We start from the raw sequence: 23403 nt of genomic DNA, 5'->3' as shown, positions 1-23403 counted from the left end.
AAGAATAGATTGTCATTATGACTACCACCTGCCGCGTAGCGACACCACAGTGACAGGTCTGAGATTGGAAATATGATTGGCTAATCCTGCAGGATGAGCTGAAAGGCTGCGCCTTTCTGAAGACCAAGGTAAACTTTGTTGAGGACGGGGAGTTAATTGAAGTGTCACTCCATTCCCAATGTGAATGACATCCAGGACAAATGAGAATCACAGTTTCCTTCTCTCGCACTCCCCTGCTCTGCATAAATCTCTGTTTGAAGGTCACTGACTCTGAAAACAGCATCTGGTCAGTTAGTTCACACCAATATTTTACTCACTCTCAGGCATAAAATGGCTGCTCGGTTTTATCTGCTGCCAGCGGGCTTGACTGACATGCATATTAGCTCTTTTCTCCCGGGACTCTGAAAACACATCATATTTTCCACAACTTTCATTTTCTCCATTCAAATTGCAGCCACATTGAGGTGTCTTGGTTGCATACTAATTGTGTGTGATGCTCACCTCTGAGAGCGAGCTAGACATCCGCGCAAGGAGCCAACTATTTTTCATTGTCTCTGTCGCAATAAAAAGTGTCATCTTAGACAGGCTGCAAAAATAGCAAAGATCTGTCATCATCTGTGGAGTGTAGATTAAAACACGGGCAGAATGTGATTGTTCGGGGACAAAAAAGAAGTCTACACGGTAACACAAACACAGCCTTTCTTCGTCTGCAAACCCTCTAAAGCCACCTTTTGTTGGCCTCTGATGATATCCTGAGTCCCTACTGTCATTTCTTCCCTTTCCTGGTTCTAATGCTACAACAATCACCTTTGCTTTTCACTGCAGTCTCACAGCGCTACAGACCTTTTCATTAAATATCGAGAAAATATCTCCAGGAGAAAGAGAGACTCAAAGAAAATGTAAATAAGCAGTGAAGAACTTCAGTAACCCTGTACTGTTGCTTTTTCTTTTTTCTGTGGAGTGTGTGATGAGATGTGACCTGAGCAGGCCTTGTATTTGGGATAAAATGAGTAAGATGCTGTGTGTGTTCGAGTGTGTGTGTGTGTGTGTGTGTGTGTGTGTGTGTGTGTGTGTGTGTGTGTGTGTGTGTGTGTGTGTGTGTGTGTGTGGTTTAGGATGCTATGAGTAGGATGGTGGAGCCAGAGGATGCATGAGTCGCACTAGAAGACAGCTGCACAAGGAAACCTCCACATGTAAAACCCTGGCCGTGAAACAGACAATTCTGTAAGGACATTGGCTGTGCAGTGATTTTTTTAAAATATCAAAACAACTTAAACAACTGAGATGGTTAACAAAGAGGTCATAAAATGCATTTAACAAATGCACTATAATATAATGCAATACAATGCAGGAGCACAGCAAACTGTTCAGGCAGTTAAATGAACTCCTTTCTAACCAATAAAAAAGGCAAACAAAGGGTTGGATATTAACAAGCAAAGAAACTGAGTATGTTATCAGAACATCTTGAGCAAACCAGCCCTGTTTTGCCTGCCACATTTGTTCTAGCGGGTCGCTGAGCACGAGTCAATAAAATATAACATTAAATGCCTGCTTTGCACCAGTTTCTGTAGTTGTTAGTGGTTCAGTTTAAGTTTGTGCTGAGTCCGAATGTGGCTGTAATTTCTTTTAGAAGTGCAAAGATCTATCATGAGCTCTGTCAGGTAAGTTTATCAGCAGATTTCTGAGAAGTCAAATGTGTACAAATGCAGCAAAACTGTAGCTGCCCTCAGCGCTAGTTTCACACTTCTCATTCATACTGTATCACAGCCTGAGCTCAGACAAACACTGTGTCGCTGCATAGCCCGTGTAAGCAAACACAGAGAATAAAACCTGACCTCCGTCAGATTTGCAAAATAGTTGAGTTGCTTTATTTTAAAATCTGAAATATTTCTGTTTATGTTGGTTTGGTTTTGGATTTTTAAATCGAAGATGAAAATGAGCTTTTAGCCAAATCAGGTACATGAATAAAAAGAACATTCTGTTTATCGTGACGTTTTAAATATCAGGACATTAAGACAATGTAAATTAAAATACATTTAAATTTACATTAGGTCATTACAACCTCAAATGAACAGCAACACATTGCACTTATTTGGCAAAATCCAAGCTCAGATGGAAAAAGCAGTGTGTAAAAAATTAAGTACACCCTTAATGCTTCCACAGGAATCAAGAGGCCAGGTAGCAGATAATCAAAAATAATTGATTAACTGATCATCAGAAAGTGTGAGCACATAAATAAAAGCAGATGTTCTGAGGAACAGTAGTGGAGGGCAGCCTTGGGCCTGTGCACGTTGCAGTCATTGAGTTGACCATGAACTGCTCTGTATACCAAAATATTCTGGAGTCAAACGTGAGGCCATCTGTCCAACAGCTGAAGCTCAGTCCAAATTAGGTCATGCAACAGCACAATGACCCCAAGCACAGCAGCGAATCTACAACAGAGTGGTAGAAATAGTGGAATGGCCCAGTCAAAGTCCCGACCCAGAGGAGTGAAATGCAGCGGTGGAACCTTAAGAGAGCTGTGAATAAACGAATCGATGCTTCAATGAAATGAAGCAACATTGCAAAGAGTGAGCCAAAATTCCTCTACAGTGATATGACAGACTGATAAAGTCACACAGAACATGATTACTTAAGTTATATCTGCTGAAGGTGGTTCTGCAAGCTACTGAATTATGCGGTGTGCTTAGTTTCACACACACTGATTCTGCATGTTGCCTTCCATAAGTAATAACAATGTGTTTAAGTAATTTTAAGACCTACTGAGATCAGATTTTTGTTTTTCCTGATAACTGAAAGAGGGTGTGCTTTCTTTTTCACCTGATTTGTTTGTATTGTGCTTTGTCCCTTTTAAATAAACTAACTTAATAAGAAAAGCACTCTATACAGCACTCTATTTTCTCTTAAATCATTAAGTTATATTTTTGGTGAATGTGTTTGACGGTTTGTGTTTATGAGCAAATTTAGACGCCAATAAGCATTTCTTACCTCGCTGCATCTTAAGTACTTTAGATCTGTTTTAGATAAAGCAGTAAGAAATTAAAACTGCCTAGGCAACAGAAGGAGCTAAAGTTATAAGGATTGAAAGAGGAGGGGTAAATCAATGGAAGGAAACAAGAAGCACAGCCCCACTGTGAAGTGTATTTACCTGATTTTACCTCTTTTATTTTTAACCCCTTCAGTAGAGCTGAAGTAGCAGCAGCTCTATAGTGCGCTCTTGTCACAGGTAAAAGCATAAAATGAGCCAGATTATTTGTGAATGACTGTGCAAACATGCAACAACACTCTCTGGCTGTTTCTCCAACACAGATGTCTGGCAGGTGCACGTTGTCAGAGCAGCAACTGAGTCTGCGAATATGAATATTAATGTACAGTAGAGAGCTGCATTATTATGCTAAAACCACTCTGTCCTTCTGTCTGGGGTAGATTCACAAATCAAAAATTCCTTGATGTGCTGCACACTTTGTCAATTTAGTCCATCAGCTGTTACTTTGAAAATATGTGAGAGGAAGAGAAGAATCTGAAGCTGCAGAAGAAGACATGAGAAACGCAAAGTCAGGATTATGTTGCAGCGTGCTTTAAAAGACATTATTATTTCTCTCTGGCCTGTTGCACAAAGCTTCCAACCCCTGCTGGCTTCATCTGACACATGATGTGTGTGTTCGTGTGTGTGCGTGTGTGCTGTGTGAGTGAAAAAGAGAGGGTGAGGGGGGCCTGACAAAAGAAATGTCTGAGTGAAATGAATGGGGACTAAATCTGCCCATCAATAAGCTGCTTGGCCCTGTGCCATGAAGGCCACATGCCTCCCTGCAGATGCAGAACTTAAAAAAAAAGAAGAAGATACATCTGGATCTCAAACTGTGAGTGTGTGTGTGAATGTGTGTGCACGTGAGCAAGCCACATGCAACTTGGTGCTCCTTCCAACAAGGATTAAACTCTCAGACATAGACTCATCTAATCACTGGTGGCCCAAATGGAGAGAGAAAATCCAATCCCCTCCCAACAAAGTGTGATCACAGGCACAGAGAGAAGCAAATGTGCACCACAAAGCATGGCTGGATGAAGAACTTCCTCTCATTTAGGCCAGCAATGTTTGGTATTTTAAGGAGTGGTTAACCCAAATCACTAAAAAATAATAATAATACAGTCACTGACTACCTCTAGTCAGCAATGGGAAAATGTTTCAGAGTAAAAGTAAAAGTAGAAAAGAAGCAGTGCAAGAAGCTCTACTTGTATAAAAAAGGCCTGCTTGAGAAATTGTGCTTTGCAAAGCCCTCAATTCCTCATATTTTCCTGGGAAAAAAACGGGAATAGTTGTGGGAATTTATTGCAACATGTACAAGCATGCATTGAAGTAAAAAAGTCAATATTTGGTATGACCACCTTTATTCTTCAGCCTAGTCTGAACTCTCTTAGGCAAGCTGTTTTGTAATTTCCTTAAGTAGTCTTCAGGAATAGCTCTCCTGGCTTCTTGGAGGACATTCAAAGCTTTTCTTTGGATGGTGGCTGCCTTTTGTTGCGCTCTCTTTTGAGATAATGGCACACTGCTACAATAGTGTGGAGGTCCAGGCTCTGGGGAGGCCAATCCATGGCCGATAGTGATTTAATTGTTTGTTTTTCAATCCAGATTTGCTTTGACTGCATTGGAAGTATGTGTGTGTATCATTGTATCTATTCTATTGTAATTTGGCATACCTCTCAGGTTCGATGTCAGGAGTCAACTGCTGGATTTTTTCTTAATCTGAGTAAACTTGTCCAGTTTCTTCATATTTTTTGACAACACACTGCACACTATTCCAAGATATTCCAAAACCCAAGTGTTTTGACTAATAGCTCTTTGGGACTCAAACAGCTTTGTTGCCCCTTTTCACCTTGTTAGTGAAAAAGGATCCCATAACTTTCAAACTGTGTTATTTTTGGAAATTCTAAAAAAAGAAATGGGAAAAATGCATTTTTAAAATGGGCTGCCAAAAATACTGTTTAAATTCCTTGCTAAAGGTTCTGTTATGTGTAGACACAAAAAATCTAGGTTAGTGTTCATGGCTTAATTACAAACAAAAAAAATCCTCTGAAAATGTCCTGAATTGAAAATGAAAAACTTTGAAAGATCTTCAGATTTATCAAGGCTAGTTAAAAAACAACAACAGAGATTACAGGAATGTCTGGCTCCTAGATAAGTGAAAAATTGTGCCTTAATCAGCTTGAAACTGTGACTTAAATCAGTGGTTCGTAAAAGGAGGTTTGCAAAATTTTGCTCTAAATGAAGCTCTCAATTTACCGGTCGATCTACGTCCCTACCCTCACCTATGGCCACGAGCTGTGAGTAGTGACCGAAAGAACGAGATCGCGGATACAAGCGGCAGAAATGAGCTTCCTCCGAAGGGTGGCTGGCCTCTCCCTTAGAGATAGGGTGAGAAGTTCGGCCATCCGGGAGGGGCTCAGAGTAGAGCAGCTGCTGCTCCACGTCGAAAGGAGCCAGCTGAGGTGGTTCGGGCCTCTGACAAGGATGCCCCCTGGGCACCTCCTGGGTGAGGTGTTCCAGGCATGTCCCACCGGGAGGAGGCCCCGGGGCAGACCCAGGACACGCTGGAGAGATTATATCTCTCGGCTGGCCTGGGAACGCCTTGGTATCCCCCCGGATAAGCTGGAGGAGGTGGCCGGGGAGAGGGAGGTCTGGGCCTCTTTGCTTAGGCTGCTGCCCCCGCGACCCGGCCTTGGATAAAGCGGATGAAGATGGATGGATGGATGGATGATAAAATCATGTTGTATCATTAAAAAATGAACCTATGCACCAGTTACGCCTGTTTGTTTGTTTTTTTAAACAAGCAGTCCATCTTTTCTTCATCTTCATCAGAGTGCAACAGACTCTTGCTGTTATTGGGTCATTAGCCAACAAGCACTGAGCTATTGTGAGGTAACTCCAAGTTGAGATAAATTGAACTGGAGTTAGGATTATGAGAGGATCTTTGGAAAAAGGTTCACCATTGCAAGATTACCATGGATCTGGAGCAGCCAGGGATTGAACGTCCAACCTTCCATGACAGTAGAGGACCTGCTCTTCCTCTAAACTACAGCTACCTCTTATGAAAAAATTATTAATTATTAATTTTAATTAGTTATTTAACTTCGAAAGCTAGAAACATGGCCACGAGAAACGAGTGAAAGTGTGAATTATTTTATTACACACATGTATCTCTGCAGAAATTATTCTTCCTAATTATTTCATATGGAAACATGTTTTTCGGAAAAAGAGGAATGCCACTGAAGACTGTAAATACAAATTTCTTTAAACTGATGAAAAACAAAGCAAAACCATGCTTCAGAAGAACTACACAGCAAAGCTGGTTTAAGTCGTGATGATTTGTTTTAGATGCGATTTCATGTCTCACAGGAGAAGGCAGACAAAAGGTAAATATGGAAATGAAGCTACAACAAAGACATCTGCCTGGTGGAAAACAAAAAGAAAATCTATATATATATATATATATATATATATATATATATATATATATATATATATATATATATAGCACACGCACAGATACACATATATCAACACACACAATCATACAAATGGTCAAAAACTGTTTATTGTTAGATGCTGCAGCAGCACGGCTCATCTATCATTCATGCCAATAGAGCACAGTGAATTGAAGTGAAATTAAGAGAAATAGCAAGGGAGCAAAGGAAAAGGAAAAACAGAACAAATCTGACTTGGCTTTGATTGAATCCTGCACAGACAGTGGCCAGATACACCTGGGTTCCTCTGTTCATCTGAATCCAGATATTACCCCTGAATATAAAACATCAGAAGCTTGACAAGCTGCCTCCAGTGTTTCTGAGATAAGGTGGTGTTTCTTCAGAGGCAGATCAGATTTTTTTTCCCCTTTCTTTTTCTTTTTTGTATTTCACAAAGGTGCCGCTTTTTTTTTTTTTCCAGAGCTAGGTTGCCATCTCATGCGATTACATGTGGAGGGAAGAAAAGTACGCACAGAAACACATGCAAAAAGCATTCACTGAAACAAGCAAATCATTTGAAATGAATGTCCCCTTCACTCTGCCCAGATCAAAAGCATCTTAGGTAACTGGTAAAAGTTCTTCTGTAGCACGGCAGTCTCAATCTGGAAAAAAAAATGTTTCCATCACTACAAAATGAATGTTGACAAATGCAAACACATACAGGAGACTTCCCACTGAGGAGTGTGAGCCCACCTACACGGCTAAGATTACTTATTTAAAGCAGATATATTATCTCACAGCTCAAAAGCCACACTGTTCCCAACAGCTACTTGGAGCTGTCGTTGTTGATTTACACTCATTAGTTCAAAAACTCACTGGATCATTAAGGTGTTGTTTTCCTCACTGTTCCATTATTAGGGACACCCAAATGTCAATCTACTCAGCAAAAAGCACATTTCTGTGTGCTTGAAATACCTAATGGCATCCTTTCAACATTTTCAATAAATAAAGTAGCCGTGGAAAAAGGTGCACTGTCAGTAGAATATTAACAGTTGGGCATCTAAAGCATGTTTTACTGCACCTATTTTAACAAAATGGTTGGTGAAGAAGAGCCAAAACGTATTTCCATGTGACCCTTCAAAATCACTGGCATTTAAGCTCGGCAGCATATATAATCATACATTTAAAGCAGCGTGCAAAAAGGGGGGGGGGGGGGGGGGGGCATTGGCAGTGAGTTGGGATCATTCAAGATCACCAACACCATGGCTGAAATGCAGCCTCAAACCACTCACTGAAACACTCACTGTTGTACCGCTCTCCTGACCTCCTTTAGAATAATTCATATTATTCATGTTATTGATTAATTGAACCAATATTTTAAAAAATGTATTCATCACTTCATAAGACCTATTGGCACTGATTTGGCATTCCTCAGCCTTTCCTCCCCATTTCCTTTCCTTAAGAATGGCTACTTGACAACCACTCTTCCACTGAAATACTTTCTGATGAACTTTGAAGATCTACTGAAAGGTCAGATGCATCTCTCAGGTCCTGTGTCTGGTCTTTGCTTGATTTTCTTCCTGTTTCTTGACATGACTTTGGGATACTGTAGAAAAAAAACTAAAAACACAAGAAAGTCTGATTCCTTGAAGCAAGATATAAAGAAATGAGGAAGATTTGTGCACAGTGCATGACAGTTTGAAAGAACAGACTGTTCACTGTTTACTGTGGCAGTGCACCATGTTCCCTTTTTCTTTACTCTTTTCCCTTTTCAACCAACTAAAAGTTAAACACGTGGAATTCACTGGTTGCTGATCATTTTTCATAAAGTGTTGCCTGTTAACAACTGGTTCATGTGTACAATGTTGTTTGTTGCAATATTATTTTAAACTAAGACTTTTATTCATTAATTACACAAAAAGAGAAGGGTGTTTAGGCATCCCCATTAATATACACTCAGTAATGTCAATAATAATGTGATTACTCAGTGAAAACATGTTTTTAGAAATATTTGCAAATTACTTAAAACCGAATTCATAAAATGTGCCTGAGGCTGTGCCACTTAACATTTTGGTCAGGTCCATCCTGTTGCTGTGTTTATCTGCCTACCTTTAACTGCGGTAAACAGAATAAAATGTTTTGAAAGACACAAATCTTTGCATATAAGAACCCACATTTAGCAGTGCATGTCAAGATAAAAACCAAGCCTCACGTCTGCGTTGTAGTCCTACATGATAAGATTGTGGAGAAGAGTAGCCTCAAAAACTTCTAAATGGTTACCACAACCACTTACCCTATCAACTAAGTAACTGGCTGATGAGGTCATGACATCATCATCTACTGATTTGTCTTGCTGACACTGACTTGGGCACTTTGTGCCCCCAGGATCACATCTGAAGCCAGAATGGGACAAACTGGCAGGGAAAATTTTGGATCTGTGGATATAAAGTATAAATATAAATAAAACCACTGAAATAAATCCAGAACTGATATTGATACTTTTGAATTACATTATACATCGGGTGGGCTTGTGAAAGTCAGTGCTAATATTAGCTGTGTTATTGATGTTCTACAATAACTAAAACACTTATGAATCAGAGTCAGTCTTTTTGGACTTTTGGAAGAGCATGAAACAGGAAATGGTGACATAGGCTACCACACAGCTGTCAGGTAGCTTAGCCTGGGCAAAGTGCTAAAAGGACTCAGGACCTGCAGAAATTCAAGAGTTTTAAAGGACATTCCAGAGGGCTCATGTTGTAGAGTAAAAGGCAGATCTTGTATTTGCTATTGATGTGACTGTACTAATGACTTGAGTAAATACCAAATTGCAAGGCAACGGCCTATTTGCAAAATAGTAAAAGCTTCAATGAGAAACCTGCAGCTTCTTTCAATTCAGTTCAGCTCATAGAACAACATTCTCAATCACATGCAAACATTGATGGCAGGAGCCATTACAGCCCTGCACGATGGGTTTGCAAAGCAATTTGAAGACTTCAAAACAGTTAAGAGTGAAATGCACATGACTCAATATCCTTTCACTTGCAGTGTGGATAATGCATCCAGTGATGTTGAGCTTGAACTCACTGACCTGATTCACTTGTTGCAGAACACTTCTAGCCAGGATCACTCCTGTATTTTTATTCTTTTTTCAAAGAGGAGAGCTTTCCACACATTAGAAGGCTCAGAAGATGTTGCTTCTCTTTGTTCTTCATATGTGAGAAAACATTCTCAGTGATGAAGTTTAAGAAATACAGATGGTCTGTCAGTGATGATCACCTGTCCACTGCCCTCCACAACAGTCCCAGGCTTTCATGTGGACTCTTGGAATAACTGATTGCTCACCTCTGCCATAATGTGTGCCTCAAGGAGCTTCTACGAGGTAATGAATAGAGTGTCTGAAGGATTTGTAAATAAGTTAATCCAAGTTTTACTTTTAAAGAAATGTGAAAAATAAAAAATCTGAAAACGTGTTTTTACTTTGTCGTAATGTGCTACTGAGTTTTGATTTGTTTTTCACTCTAAATATAATCCTCTGACTACATAGTGCATAGCTTTTGGAGTATTGGTGCATTAAATTAAAACTAAAGAGCCTGATGCTCTGTAAAAATGACTCATTGCTGTTATATCAGCATAAAAAACAACAGCAAAATAAAAGCAAAACGAAAAAGTTGTGTTCAAAAAAGGTGGTTTAGATGTTTAGATTCACCACTAGAAAAACAAGTAGTCATGCAACAGAGCAACAGATAAAAAATAAATAAATAAAATAATAGAAAATATCCACTGAGCAGCAGTTCTCTGGGCAAAAATGCCTTTTTGATGTCAGAGATCAGAGGAGAAAGGCCAGACTGCTTCAAGCTGATAGGAAGACAACAGTAACTCAAATAACCACTTGTTACAACCTGGGTATAAAGAAGAACATCCCTGAATGCACAACATGTCAAACCTTGAAGCTGATGGGTTAGAGTAGAAAAAGATCACATCAGGTGGTCTAGAGAACCCAATAAAGGGGCTGGTGAGTGAATTATTTTATTATACTTCCCTTCCAATCTTAATTCTGACAGTACCATTATAAACTATCTCCATATGTGAAGTTAAGTTTCAATAGAATATTACTGAATTCTCAATAAGTGGGTAATTCAAGAAGAAAGTAAGAAGGTTTTAAGCAATCTGTCAGAATTTATTATTATTTATATACTGTCCAGTCATGACAGCAGTCACCTAGATGCACTTTATATTGTGATGATCCTACAAGAGAAAACCCTCAACAGTCATGTGAGCAGACAACAGTATGAAGGAAAACCTCCCTTTTAACAGGAAGAAACCTCCAGCAGAAACACGCTAAGAGAGGGAAATCCATCTTTTGCAACCTCTGCGAGTTAGAGGAGGGAGAGAACACTAACTCATTTTAGTTCATTAGCATAAAAAGAAAAATTAGCTAACCGAAACTATTTTTGTGTATGTTTGAAACACAAACAGACAAAAGATATTGGACATATCCTGAATTTAGGTACCCTTAAAAAATAAAAAATAAAAAACTCTTTGGCTTCATATAAATGGTATATGGCATTCATACAATAATACTCAAAAAGACCAAAACTAACACAGAAACTAATAAAAGCAAAAACAAAAACATTTTTTAAAAATAATACAAACTAAGCTGAAATGTAAAATAACCCAAATTAAAACCCAGGAGTCAAAATAAATGAAGAAGTAATTAGAAAACATTAAACCATTATAACTCTAATGTGTTGCCTGTTAATGGATTTGTACACCAGCTTATTCCTTTATAATGTCCACTCTAAACAAAGGTCACGTTCTCTGTAATGTCAGTTCCCATAATTATAATGTGCTGTCTGCCTCCTGGATCATTTTTCTTTTTTTACAAATCTGAAAAAAAAAAAGTGCGTTCAATTTCGGTGCCTTCCAATGCTAAGAAAATTATCACTATCTTTGCTGTGACATTCAGCACAGCCAGTCATCAAATCAATACCTCCATAATGATGCCCTGTGAGGATTTTGATAGAAATGGGAGAGGATTAGACTTCTGAAGACAGCTTCTTCAGCTCCATCTAACTGATTGAGAAGCCACAGGCAAAGACTGCAGTCATAATCCAGATTCAGGTACTGCAACATTGCAGCCATTTCTCACAGTTTTCTCTGATAAAATCTCATCCTACACTTACCTGCAGCAGCTCCTCTGTCATTTTCACCCAGTTACATCAGCAGCTCTAGGTGTTAAACCTAAAAGAGAGGCCCCTGCCACTTGGTCATGCAAAATTGATGATTATAAAGTTCTGAATGGACATAGCAGTGTGTTTGCTGCTAAATGTGTACTGTATGGAGGCCTGCAAATGCGTCAACAGCCTGTGAAGGATCTGGATTATAGCTCTGCTTCCTCCGTCTAATGAGTGGAAACCTTAATCCACAACTAGCAGCTGCTAATTCCTGACTCACCTCCTATTTGCTTGTAAACCAGCAAGCTAGTATTGAGTAAGAGTATGCTGGCACAGTCTCTCTATACTAAAGTTCAGTAGAAATTAAAATTCATGATAAGATGTCAGTATATACTGTAAATTCTTGGTGTTTTGACCTGAATATTTAGGTCAGCTACCGTAAAGAAGAAGAATCTAAGTTGACCTTTATAGGGGACCTACTGTGCTCGTTACCAGCTCTTGGAGTCTACTAGAGTAGCTATGCATGAGTCACATTTCAAAGAAATCCTTATTTGCCTTATTCTGGGCCTTGAGGCAGACCCTCAGTTCATCAGCTCTGAAAAATATATTTCTTTGCCTGAAATGACATTATTATCGTGACATCATACAGAGAAAAAATAGAAAAAACGGTCCAAAGCATGGCTTTCAGTTGATACAGGTTATTCATATTCATGTTGACATCATTAATTCAAAATGAATGATTGCAAATTCCCTTTATAGTATAAAATGGGTTTGTCTTTTTTTCATCTGCAGAGATGGCACTAGCATGCCTGGACAATGCTAGCATGAACCGGTGCAGACAAGCAAGCATGCACACCAGCATACCCACATAGATACCTTTGCTCTCCAGCTTTGACACACATGCATGCATATATGCATCTATTTGCATATACATTTGCTATATGTTTATATTTATATATACATACATGCAGGGGAGCTGTCAGCCCATGCGAGAACGCTATAGAAGTTACCATATCATTCACCCATCCCCTTTGAAAAAGCCTGGCCACAAACACACCATTTTATTTGTCCTTAGAATTTGGGCTCACTGCGGCTGACAAGTGTGATGTCCTTTTACACACCGGCTGAGGGGGGAGAAAGTGCTGACATGGACACTTGTCCCATGAATTTCGTGCCATACGAGAATCTGCTGACGCCGCCAACTGTCTCAGGAAGAAATCTTAACAAAGAAGTGAAATTAAATGCCGACAACTTCTTCTGTGCTTCCTGGAGTTACAACCAGGCTTTAATATTTCATAGCCGCTTCCATATACTTTTATTGACATCAGACCTTTTGAGGATCAGGTTTAAGGAATCAAGACAAAGGACGACATCTGTGAATAGTATTCCTTTACGGATTATGACCACGAGTCTCGGCTTGTTTTTGCATCATGAAGAACCTTTTGATTTGTGTCAAATATTTCATGAATGTTTAAATATCCATTATTTTGTATTTTGGAGAAAAATCATTCATTAGACAGTGCACTACGGGATCAAGTTAACTGTTGTGAATTGCAATTTTTTTAAATTACATGGGTTACAAAAAAAATTGTTTTATGTATTTGTATAAAATTTATAGCAAAACACTTTTCAAACACTTTTAAAACATTACATTTTTCTTTCTGCTGTTATATTATTGCTTTAACCCTGTTTGAGTGATGAGCACATGGCTACAGTAAAACAACTATAACAAATCTAGCATATTTTTTTAGATAAAGACTTGTTGTGACTCTATTAAGGATCAGAAAATGGTGCATTGCCCACAATTGGTTGAACAATAACAGCAACAAGTCAGTGGAGGGAACTGGTCAAACAAGAAATATGGGTCACCATGCAGCCTGGAGCCATGGATCTGATTCACAAGATCTGGCCTGAAGGAAAAATTCACCCCAATATGAAATTCACAAATGTGGGGTCTCCCGTCTCAAACTGACATGGACATTTTCAAGCATCACTGCCAGTTTTCTGTCCTGAAATTAAAACACAAAAATAGTAATGATTAAAAAACATGTAAAAGTGGTTATTTTTATAAAATGTATGTATGTATGCAGCATTTAGTTCCTCCTAAGCCCAGTGTTTGTTGTGGTTTTCCCCCCCTCGGGATGGTGCGAGATTTCCATTTATTTCTCTTGATTGCATGACATCCTTGGTGGAAAGATGTGACCTTGGAGAGACAGTGGTATTTTGTAAGCACCGTGAGTGCATCACAGATTTGCTCTTTATGTGCTGTATCCCCTCATATGATGGCACTTACAAATTCATGGCTTTAATGTACAACGTTATTCTCACCGCGCTTTCCTCTCTTTTTACTGACAGCTTACATTATGTAATAATATAGAATTGTTGGAATGAAATCTTAAATCTTAACAGGCAGAGGCCCTCTGAGGCTTGAGGTGGGGTATAGACACAGTTATTCAGTCAGTCTGCTCAGTATGCTTGATTCATGTGAGTTTCTCTGGTTAGGCTGTAGGCAGGCATCTTATAGCAACATTTGTGCAGTTTAGTCACACTACAACTGTGTCTCCATGGATGACAGTGCTGGCATATTGAAACATCTGGTACTGCTATGCATGACTTTAAATGACTTCAATAATCCTCTGACTCTTCAGAGTGCCACCAGAAGATCGAAGTTTTTATTTTCCAGTCTAATGTTGTTATTTTCTTACAGTCACCAACCTTAATTATTCAGAGGTAATAATGACTTAAATGTTCCTGTAACATTTAAGTCCTGCTGTTGTGTACAAATTTATTGGTTGGCAGAATTTCTGCAGATATTTATCATTTGGTGTCTCTGAGATGCTCGTAGCTTTGACAAAAAGGCAATATTTGACACACTGTAAATGATAATGTACTGGTTTAACCTTTTTTAATATAATCAGCTGCAAAAGCCCTTCACTTTGTGTTTAGAACCAATTAGAAAATAGATGGTAAGTAGGATGGAACAAATAAATGTGAAAAACAAAAGCCTCTCCTTCACTAGTACCTACTCAGCTCAGTTTGACACGACTCAGCTCTACTCATTTTAATTCTAATTTTGGTTGTTTTCCATCACAACTGAGTGCCACGTAATGTGTGTGGGGTCATTACCGCAATGTGGCCAAAGGTCCCATGAGAACAAGCATTTCAGGTACAAGTACAAAGTTTTTACCTTTCATGAAATCATTTTTTTTCTAATCTTTACTAGGTCTTAAATATAGGTAAATATAGCCTCAGATAAACAATAACACATGACCTATTAAATCATGTTATCATTTATTATTGTTATTTACTTAGTAAAGATTAAGGAAAAATGCAGAAGCTGGGTGAAAAACTATGTGCAGTCTTACGGAATCAAGAGGGTAGGAAGCAGTCAGCTGCTGCTAATCAAAAGCACTGGATTAAATGATCACCACCAAGTGTGAGAACCTCTATAAAAGCGGAAGGAGTTTGCTGTTCTGGAGTATTCAGGCATGTGTTAACACAAAGGCAAGCAGGAAATACAACAGCGATTATGTCTTAGAGAAACAGTTGTTGCTCCCCATCAATCTGTAAAGGGTTATAAAAAGCCATTTCCAAGCAATTTAAAGTCCATCATTCTACAGCGAGAAAGATTATTCACAAGTGGAAAACATTCAAGGCAGTTTCAGTTTTCCCAGGAGTGGACATCACTAAAAATTCACCCCAAGGTCAAATCATGCAAAGCTCAGGAAAACACTCAAGAGCTGCATCTTAGACTCTGCAGGCCTCAGTTAGCATGTTAAATGTTAAAGGTTCATGACAACCACAGGACCCAGGCACCTTGCAATCACTGAGTTGTTCACAAACTTCTATGTATACCAGCGTATTCTTGTCAGATACAAAGCCATCTGTCCGACAGCTAAAGCAGCAAAATATCATAATTTTTTTTTAAATGTAAATCCTTTTGATTACTCCTGCTAACAAATTACCAAGCAGCCATTCAAACAAAGTCTTCTGATTCATTGGAATAGAGAATGTCAGTTAATATAGTAAGTTTAAAACGAAATGAACTCCACAAAACTTCAAAAATACTTTGAATTTGCTCGACTTCTATGCCATCTGCCAAGGTGCAACATTGTCCATGGTCAAATAATTTAATAGAAGATAAAAAAAAAGATAAAAATGTTGAGGATTATAAAGTGCTATGCAGTATTTTGGCAACTGATAATCCATACAAAGTGACTTTCATGTCTTATTTCACACCCAGTTATGCAGCCACCTTCACATCTTGCAGCTTCAAAAAGGTGGAAAACTATTACGTATCTCGTGTTGCAAGTGTGCTGCAGTGAAAAATAGATGTCTGTGACAGCAGCATTTGAGTAGGAGCTCTTCCTTGGTTCGAAACTGAATTTCTTTGAGGTCCTCTTTACATTGAAATGCTTTTATTAATATCTTATAGTCACATTTAACTTAAAAAATGAAATTCAGTAGACCAGCCAGTCTCTGAGTCAAGCACAGCCAGTGAATCTTCTTTAGTGGTGTGCAACACCTTGCGTGACACGCATCCGACTCAGACTTATATAACCCAGCATAACCCTTGCAGACCACAAATTGTTGAAAGTAGCGTAGCTTGGATCCCGTGAGATTTTTGTATCTGGCAAGATAAATAAGCAGTGGCCAAGCAGCGAGCACAGTAATGGAGAAAGGAGAAGCACGTGTAAGCGAACCACCTAGTAACACCAAAGAGAAAGAAAATGAGAGGCTAAAGGAAGAAAAGGAGCTAAGATGAGAACTAGAGAGGATGATGAAAGCTCCCACTGATGGTAGTGAATATGTAATTTACACTATGAATATTGTATTGTTAATATATTGATATATTTTTATGCAGAGGCACTACATGTTCACTAAATGAACAACAGAAAACAGTTCAGACTGAGCTTCTTTGTGCCAAAAGAATTTCAGTCAATTTGAATCCTCTTTTATTAGAAAATAGATATGTTGGATGCTTTGGTGCTCTAAGGAAGGCCATCCCTTTATGTACACTCTTGACTCTCCAAAAGATAAAGATAAAAATGTGAAAAGAATCATTCATCAAAAGCAAAAGTGATGAGTGTGAAGTTGAAAACATAAAACATTTCTCAGTGATTGGGGTTTGATTGTTAGCCGTGGATGTTGGTGCCTTGTTTGTCTCTCTCCTACACTCTGAACTCTCCTTGTAGTAGCTGAGATGCTTTTAAGGAGGGCTGACAGGAAAATGGATTAAATGGGGTTTGCTGACGGAATACATATCAAATCTGAGGGCATGCAATTGTTGGCTGCGGGTTTTGCAAGGCTTATGACTCCTGCTGAGGGTGTGGATCCATCACTACTTGCCTGCTCTCCTCTTCTCCTTGCTATTCAGATGTGGAGGAAGAGAGAAAGAGGAGAGCTGGAGGGAAAAGGAAAGAGCTCTTGATCACCTGCTTTGTCTGAAGTGAGTCACCTTGCAAATATATGAATAGCAAATGCAGGAAAAGTAATCTGGTGGCGCACTGGTACATCCTTCTATTTGCATACCTGCCAGCCCTTGTAGTTAGCTCCTGCATTTCAGGACTTGGCACCTTAGATACGCTTGGGTATGCATGGATTTTCTTCCTTTTTTCAACAGCTCTGTCCATTTCTTCTTCTATTTCACCCTCCTTTGTCTCCTTCTCAGCCCCGTCCATCTTTTCTCCTCATCTATTTGCTTCTTTTCTTCTCCACCCCATCCCCCCACCTCACTCACCCTTTTCCCCTCATGTCTCCCTCAGACATCAGGGCGTATTTCCCCCCCGGCAGGATGCATGACAAGGGAGCAGGTGGAACGGAGAGCAAATGACAAATCTCTCTCTCGCCATCTCTCCCACTGTCCTGCCAGAGGCCCTCTTTGGCTGTTTCCTCCCTCCTTCCAGCACCTTTCCATCCTATCTGACCGCATTGATATTCAAATCTGCCCCGGCTGCGTTCCATCTCCTCTCATCGTGAAGGTCTCACCAAACCAAACCAAAGAGAGAGGAAAAAAGTTCCCCACTTTGACTCAACAGTTGGATATATGAAATTGACTTATGCTATGGTTTGTGCTTTGCAGACTCATTTCCATGTTACTAACCTAAGGTCACTGATTAAATCAGCTGAAGGTGGTTAATAAAACACTTTCAGACTGCTTAAGAAAAAAATATCCAACCCCATTCTCTTCTGTATATCTCAGATCTGTGGGTATATTGTGTGTCCATATGTCTGTCTGCATGTAGCTGCTTCTGCAAACACAATTCTCAGCTAGAGATGAGTTCGAAAAGACTGTTTGTGTGTCTGTTGCTGTTACTGACTTTGTCCCACGTGGCATGTGAGTGGAGCCAACGTCTCACATCTGGCCATGAGCAATCATTATCTTTGCCTTCTTCTCTCTGATGAATCTGCCCCAGCTCCTCGGCGAGGAGCTGGGCTTTATTTAATGGGCTCTTTCAGCCGTGGTTTGCTAGGCGGAAGCCTCTTACAAACCCATTTAAAGAAGGGTCTATGGATTTCATGGCTCCCCGGGCGCTCTCTCCTTCTTTCAATAAGGTGAAGTCCAAGGCTTTATCCATCAGTCAATGGGCCAGGGGAACAGTGGATGCAGCAGTTTTTAATCCCAGAGATGACACTGTCCACTATATGCTTGGCTGTTCTCTGATAGGAGGGCCTTCCTTTCGCAGCTCTCACCTGGGGACTTTAAAGTTCCTGTGGCAGAGCAGATTTATTGTTGCATAGATGGGGATAAAGACTGGGCACCTTGGACTGTGCCAGCAGACAGAAACATAGATAAAAGTACGAGGGAGCGACAGAGAAAGAAGATGCAAGCAGATTTGGGTGAAGTAGTATGCGTAGATTTTATATTGGCTGCACAAAATGTCTTTACTTTCTGCCTTTGCATCATCTATGTACTGTCAACATCAATTTCTGCCAAAAGTTGTATGTGTAATTGAGATGGCCTATGAGACAAGGACAACATAATAATATAATACTAACAACAGTGGAAGGTATTTGTGTAACACCTCTCGCGCTTAAGATGTACCTCAAAATGATTTAAATGAAGCTACAAAGAGTCACAGACTAAAGAACACTGAGTAAAAATGCTAGCTTTAACATCAGCATAGCAGCATGTGATGAACATACTGATGTTTAGCAGGTGTAATATTTGCTACATTACTATGTTCAGATTATTACTTTGCTTAGCAAACTTTGCATATATCTGCATGGCATGTAGAACAGTATGTGAAAGTCATGTCCTTAAGACATAGGAAAGAAATCCTGCAGAGACCTGACACAGACCCTAAGAGATGCATCTGGCCCTTCTGTTGATCCATGTTGCCAGTGCATAGTAGAAGGTCAGGAGTACAGTGAGGTACAATAGTGTCTATGACCATCTGTAAAGTAAATCAGTAAAGGTTTGAGGCTGCATTTCAGCCAGTGGTGTTGTGGATCTTGTCAAAATTGATGGTATTATAAATGCAGAAAAGCAGTTTCTGATTTTTATCCAATATGCAATACTATTCAGTTTCATTTTTTCATCATGACAATCATCCCAAACACACTGCCAGTAGAGTAAAAGCACACCTGGATAGAAAAACACAGTGGAACACTAGCAGTCATGGACTGGCCTTCCCACAGCCCAGACCTTAGCGCTATTGATGCAAGAGTGGGATCACTGTGACAGAGAACAGAACAAAAAGCAGCCAACATCCAAAGATGAGCTTTAAATGTCCTACAAGAACCCGGGAGAATGATTCCTGAAGACTACTTAACAAATGACAAGAAAGCATGGCTCTAAGAGTTCGGGCTGCATTGAACAGTAAAGGTGACAAATTGACTTTCAGGCTTTTTAGAATTGTAGAACTGTATTTTTCAGAACTCTGCAGTCACCCTATATAGTCTGTTTCCATTCATGTTTGCATGTTTCAGTAGATAACCCATTTCCCATCAAAATCTAAAGAAATGAGGGGTGGCTAAAGACGATTTCACAGTGTTGTATAATGGCTAAATATCAAAGGAATAGTTTTATGCCCTGCTCTATTGCTGTTTACAACAACAAATGGCGTATGACAAAAGGGCTTATGAAACATCAGTGAGTCTTTTATTATTACCAATTAATTTTACTCTCGTTCTTTCCATCAGCCATTGGCATACTAATGAAAGGCTTAGCAGGTGTGGACAGATCAATGCATGATTTAGTTACTTAGAGGCAAATATAGTGCAGTCAATCTTCTCCTTTGATAAATCAGGACTGAGAAAAATCCACACCTCTTTCAGAAATCAAAGTATTTTCTATTCTAGTGGCCTGATTGTTCTCTGGAGAATTGCAGGGCAGTGGTTAATGGCATTATCAGATACAATCACTTCAGTGAGGTCAGAGAATGAGATCTTGAAAGCAATAAAATTCATCACAAAGAGAAATTAACCACCATCACCCACTCACACCCATAATGATATTTCTATTGTTCAAAAATATATAACAACCCATCTAATCAGGTTTTAAACAATATCAAACAAAACATTTTCATTTGTGCAAAAGTGAACACAAAAAAGACATTAGATTAAAATTGGCAAGTGCTACTATTAGCTGACCAGCTGAGTCAGGTGGCTGATAGAGACTGAATCGTGTTTTTGAAATACCATTTATGAGCAAGCATTTGGGATGTTTTTTGTGCTTTAACCGATGACTTGCCTACTTGCTAATCATTTGAGAAATCGCACAGGATCTACCCATGTGTACTGCATCCAGTCCTAATACACAGATTGTTCTTACTTCAGTGCCATCAGCGGGTCAGTCAGTCAACCATGAGGAATGTGAAGCATAAGCAAGAATGGCGGAGCAATCCTTCAGCCCTTGGAAAGGTAATATATTCACTGATAACATCAACAGATTAGGAGATCATAGCCAAATGAGTTATGGAAAGGTTATGAAAATCACTGGGCAGCAGTTTTCTGACAGTCTAATGCCAAGGTGGTTCTGTCATGTTCAGATGACAAATAAATGTCTTCTTCAAACAATGTACGTAGGTCAACATGAAAAAACTTCAATCTACTTAGATGTGTACCAAAATAAATTGCTTTATATGTATTAAATGCTAATTGAAGTAAACACATTGCATACTATTTGTCTAGTTCCTCTTACCTTTAGCATGTTATACCTTTCATATCTTTAATGAAATGTTTGCATCAGTCCATTATTTTGTCAGAAATTGCTAGGAAGCACAAAATTTAAAATGCTCTTTGTCCCAAAGACATGAGATTCAGAGTTTTGATCCAAATATGGGATTCAAACTTAACAAAAAGTCAGTCATTTATTGAGGCTGATCAAAATACACCAAATATTAAATGCAAAAACCAAATTCTCACAGAAACAAGGAGCGGGGGATTGGGGCACAGCTGGGGAGTATAATAGATACTCAAAAACAGAGGAGAAGACAGGACGATTTAGGCACAAAGAGCCCCATGACACACAGATGAGGAATTAAACCACAAAACCTTTGGACAGACCAACGTGGAGATGTTTGGCCAAAATTCACAAGCATGGTGGGAGAGGGATCACCTTGCAGTTAAGGAACTGACCATGAACTCAGTATACCATGAGCGTAAATGCTAACACTTAACAAGAATGAGACAAAGAATCACAAAGACAAGGAGGGGGAAACTAATGCAAATACTAATGAAGATGCAGTGCTGCGAAAAAGTATTTGCCCCCTTCCTGATTACTGCCACCACGGATGATATGTTTTTGATAGTGTTTACCTGCGCGCTTACGTGAGAATCATTCTGTCTGAAAATACAATAAGGCAAAATGTTTTGGAGAATTCGGATTACACTTTGTAGGGGTGCAGAGTTGGGTCGTGTTGACAATTTATTAAAACTTGGCTTACATCCACCAAGGTCTACTTACAGTTTTTGCCCGTTGCCTGAACACATTTTGCAAAACTTTGCTCATTGTGCCAAAACCCTAAACACAAGTAAACATGACACAACACTGGGAAATATACCATTCACATCTGCACCAAATTGAAACTCTACTCTCAAAACCTAAACTCTGCTATCAAAACCTAACATTCCTTTGTCAAAATGTAACTCTGTTGACAAAATGACACATACTTGCATCATATGCAAACACTTACAGAGCAGGAGGAACACACTAGTCTACTTTATATAAAGCACTGCAGTCTTTGATTTCCATTGTTCATTCAGAAGGCATTTTTTCAGGAGACACATTTGCAAACAACCAAAAAAGCAAATAGACCTACTCAATATTGTACATTGCAGTACCATGAATTCAGATAAAGCAAAAAAAACCAAAACAAAAAAACCATAATACAGTAATAGAAAAAACACTATACTGTAAACAAAAAATCATGACAATTGTGCATACGTGGGCTCATGGATCCCGCCGTCTGTTGGGGTCTGGCCACAGGACCTCATCAACATCGCAAGCAATGTCCTCTCCCGCTGGGCACCGGGGAAAATATCCTCTTCCATGTCAAAACCATCCATGGATTGCTGTCACCTGAATGTCGCCGCAGGCCTGTTCCATTGCCTGCAGAAGAGGCATGCGGGCATGTGGTTGGCGGTCATATACACGCCATCTCCAAGCCGAAAAAAATTCCTCTATAGGGTTTAAAAATGGTGAGTAAGGGGGCAAGCATACCACTTCAAGTTGACTTTGGTTGGAGAACCAGGCCTGGACCAGAGCAGCCCGATGGAAACTGACATTATCCCATATCACCACAAACCTGGGCTGATCTGGTCTGTTCTGTACAACTATATCATGGAGAGCATCTAGAAATGTGAGTATGTGTTGGCTATTGTATGGACCTAGTTTTGCATGATGATGCAGAAGTCCTCGAAGGCTTATGGCGGCACATAATGTGATGTTTCCCCCGCGCTGCCCTGGGACGTGCACAATTGCCCTTTGGCCAATTACATTACGACCCCGTCGTCTTGTTTTGCTCAGGTCGAATCCAGCTTCATCAATGAAAATGAATTCATGAGGCTGTGCAGCTCCATCCATGGCCAAGATTCTCTGAAAAAAAGGGGAACATATCACTGTACTACAGTGCTACACATACAGAACCCCATCACACAGGTACCTGTGTAGCTCTCAGAATGGATCCATGTGGTACTGATATGGTACATATTCAGCTGCTACTGGATTTCACCAATACTGTATTGTACATGTAAAGGACAGTTACACTTACCCGTACATATTCAGCTCGAAGTCCTTTGACCCTGTCACTGTTCCTCTCGAATGGGACTCTGTAGAGCTGCTTCATGGTGATGCTGTGTTTACCCAAGATGCGTCTGATGGTGGTGATGCTCACATGGTCTATGTTGCTGAACACTTGCCTGTCTGCAAGTATTTGCTTTCGTAGCTGGTGGAGACGGATGGCATTGTCTGCCCTCACTAGGTCCACAACAGCAAGTTCCTGCCGTTGTGTGAACAGGCGTTGGCGTCCTCCCCCAGAAGGTCTTCGAGTCATTCTAGAGAAATACAACCACATATTGTCATCGGTTTGCTTATTTTTCTTACAGTACTTCACTGTATGTACTGTGTCATCCACTGTACTTCAATATAAGTAATCATGCTATGTTTCACAGAAACTACCACTTTGGCTGCAAAAGGAGCATTAGCACCCTGCAATACCCTGTACACTTGATATGGTAACTGTAGAACAGTACTATGAAAACCATCTGAGTAGAGTAGAAGGCAGTGAGATGAAGACAGACCTGTTTTCTAGTCGGAATTTTCTTA

General features: G+C 39.7%; 1 protein-coding gene and 1 long non-coding RNA gene across 2 annotated transcripts; both read right to left on the bottom strand.

The window, feature by feature from the left end:
• Positions 1–6937: 6937 nt before the first annotated feature.
• On the bottom strand, positions 6938–11808 carry LOC113027297 (uncharacterized). Its single transcript, XR_003273019.1, has 3 exons — positions 11643–11808; positions 8753–8894; positions 6938–7121 (listed from the first exon to the last, which is right to left on the bottom strand). It is a non-coding gene; the product is annotated as an uncharacterized LOC113027297 (long non-coding RNA).
• Positions 11809–22131: 10323 nt separating this feature from the next.
• Positions 22132–23187, bottom strand: LOC113027334 (uncharacterized). Its single transcript, XM_026176953.1, has 3 exons — positions 22850–23187; positions 22300–22674; positions 22132–22188 (listed from the first exon to the last, which is right to left on the bottom strand). Exons 1-3 carry the CDS (start codon positions 23150–23152, stop codon positions 22132–22134), a joined length of 735 nt encoding a protein of 244 aa, XP_026032738.1. The 5' UTR covers positions 23153–23187.
• Positions 23188–23403: the final 216 nt, after the last annotated feature.

Source organism: Astatotilapia calliptera, chromosome 7 (assembly GCF_900246225.1).
Source record: "Astatotilapia calliptera chromosome 7, fAstCal1.2, whole genome shotgun sequence".
Lineage (NCBI taxonomy): Eukaryota > Metazoa > Chordata > Actinopteri > Cichliformes > Cichlidae > Astatotilapia > Astatotilapia calliptera.
This window is presented reverse-complemented; position numbering and strand designations above follow the sequence as displayed.

Bases quoted from the DNA above. Each gene is read 5' to 3' on its own strand.
- LOC113027334 (XM_026176953.1), bottom strand. From the start codon at position 23,152: ATGTGGTTGTATTTCTCTAGAATGACTCGAAGACCTTCTGGGGGAGGA. The intron at 22,675-22,849 runs GTAAGTGTAACT...CCTTTTTTTCAG, and splicing joins TTCGAGCTGAATATGTACGG to AGAATCTTGGCCATGGATGG. The intron at 22,189-22,299 runs GTATGCTTGCCC...CCTCTTCTGCAG, and splicing joins ACCAAAGTCAACTTGAAGTG to GCAATGGAACAGGCCTGCGG.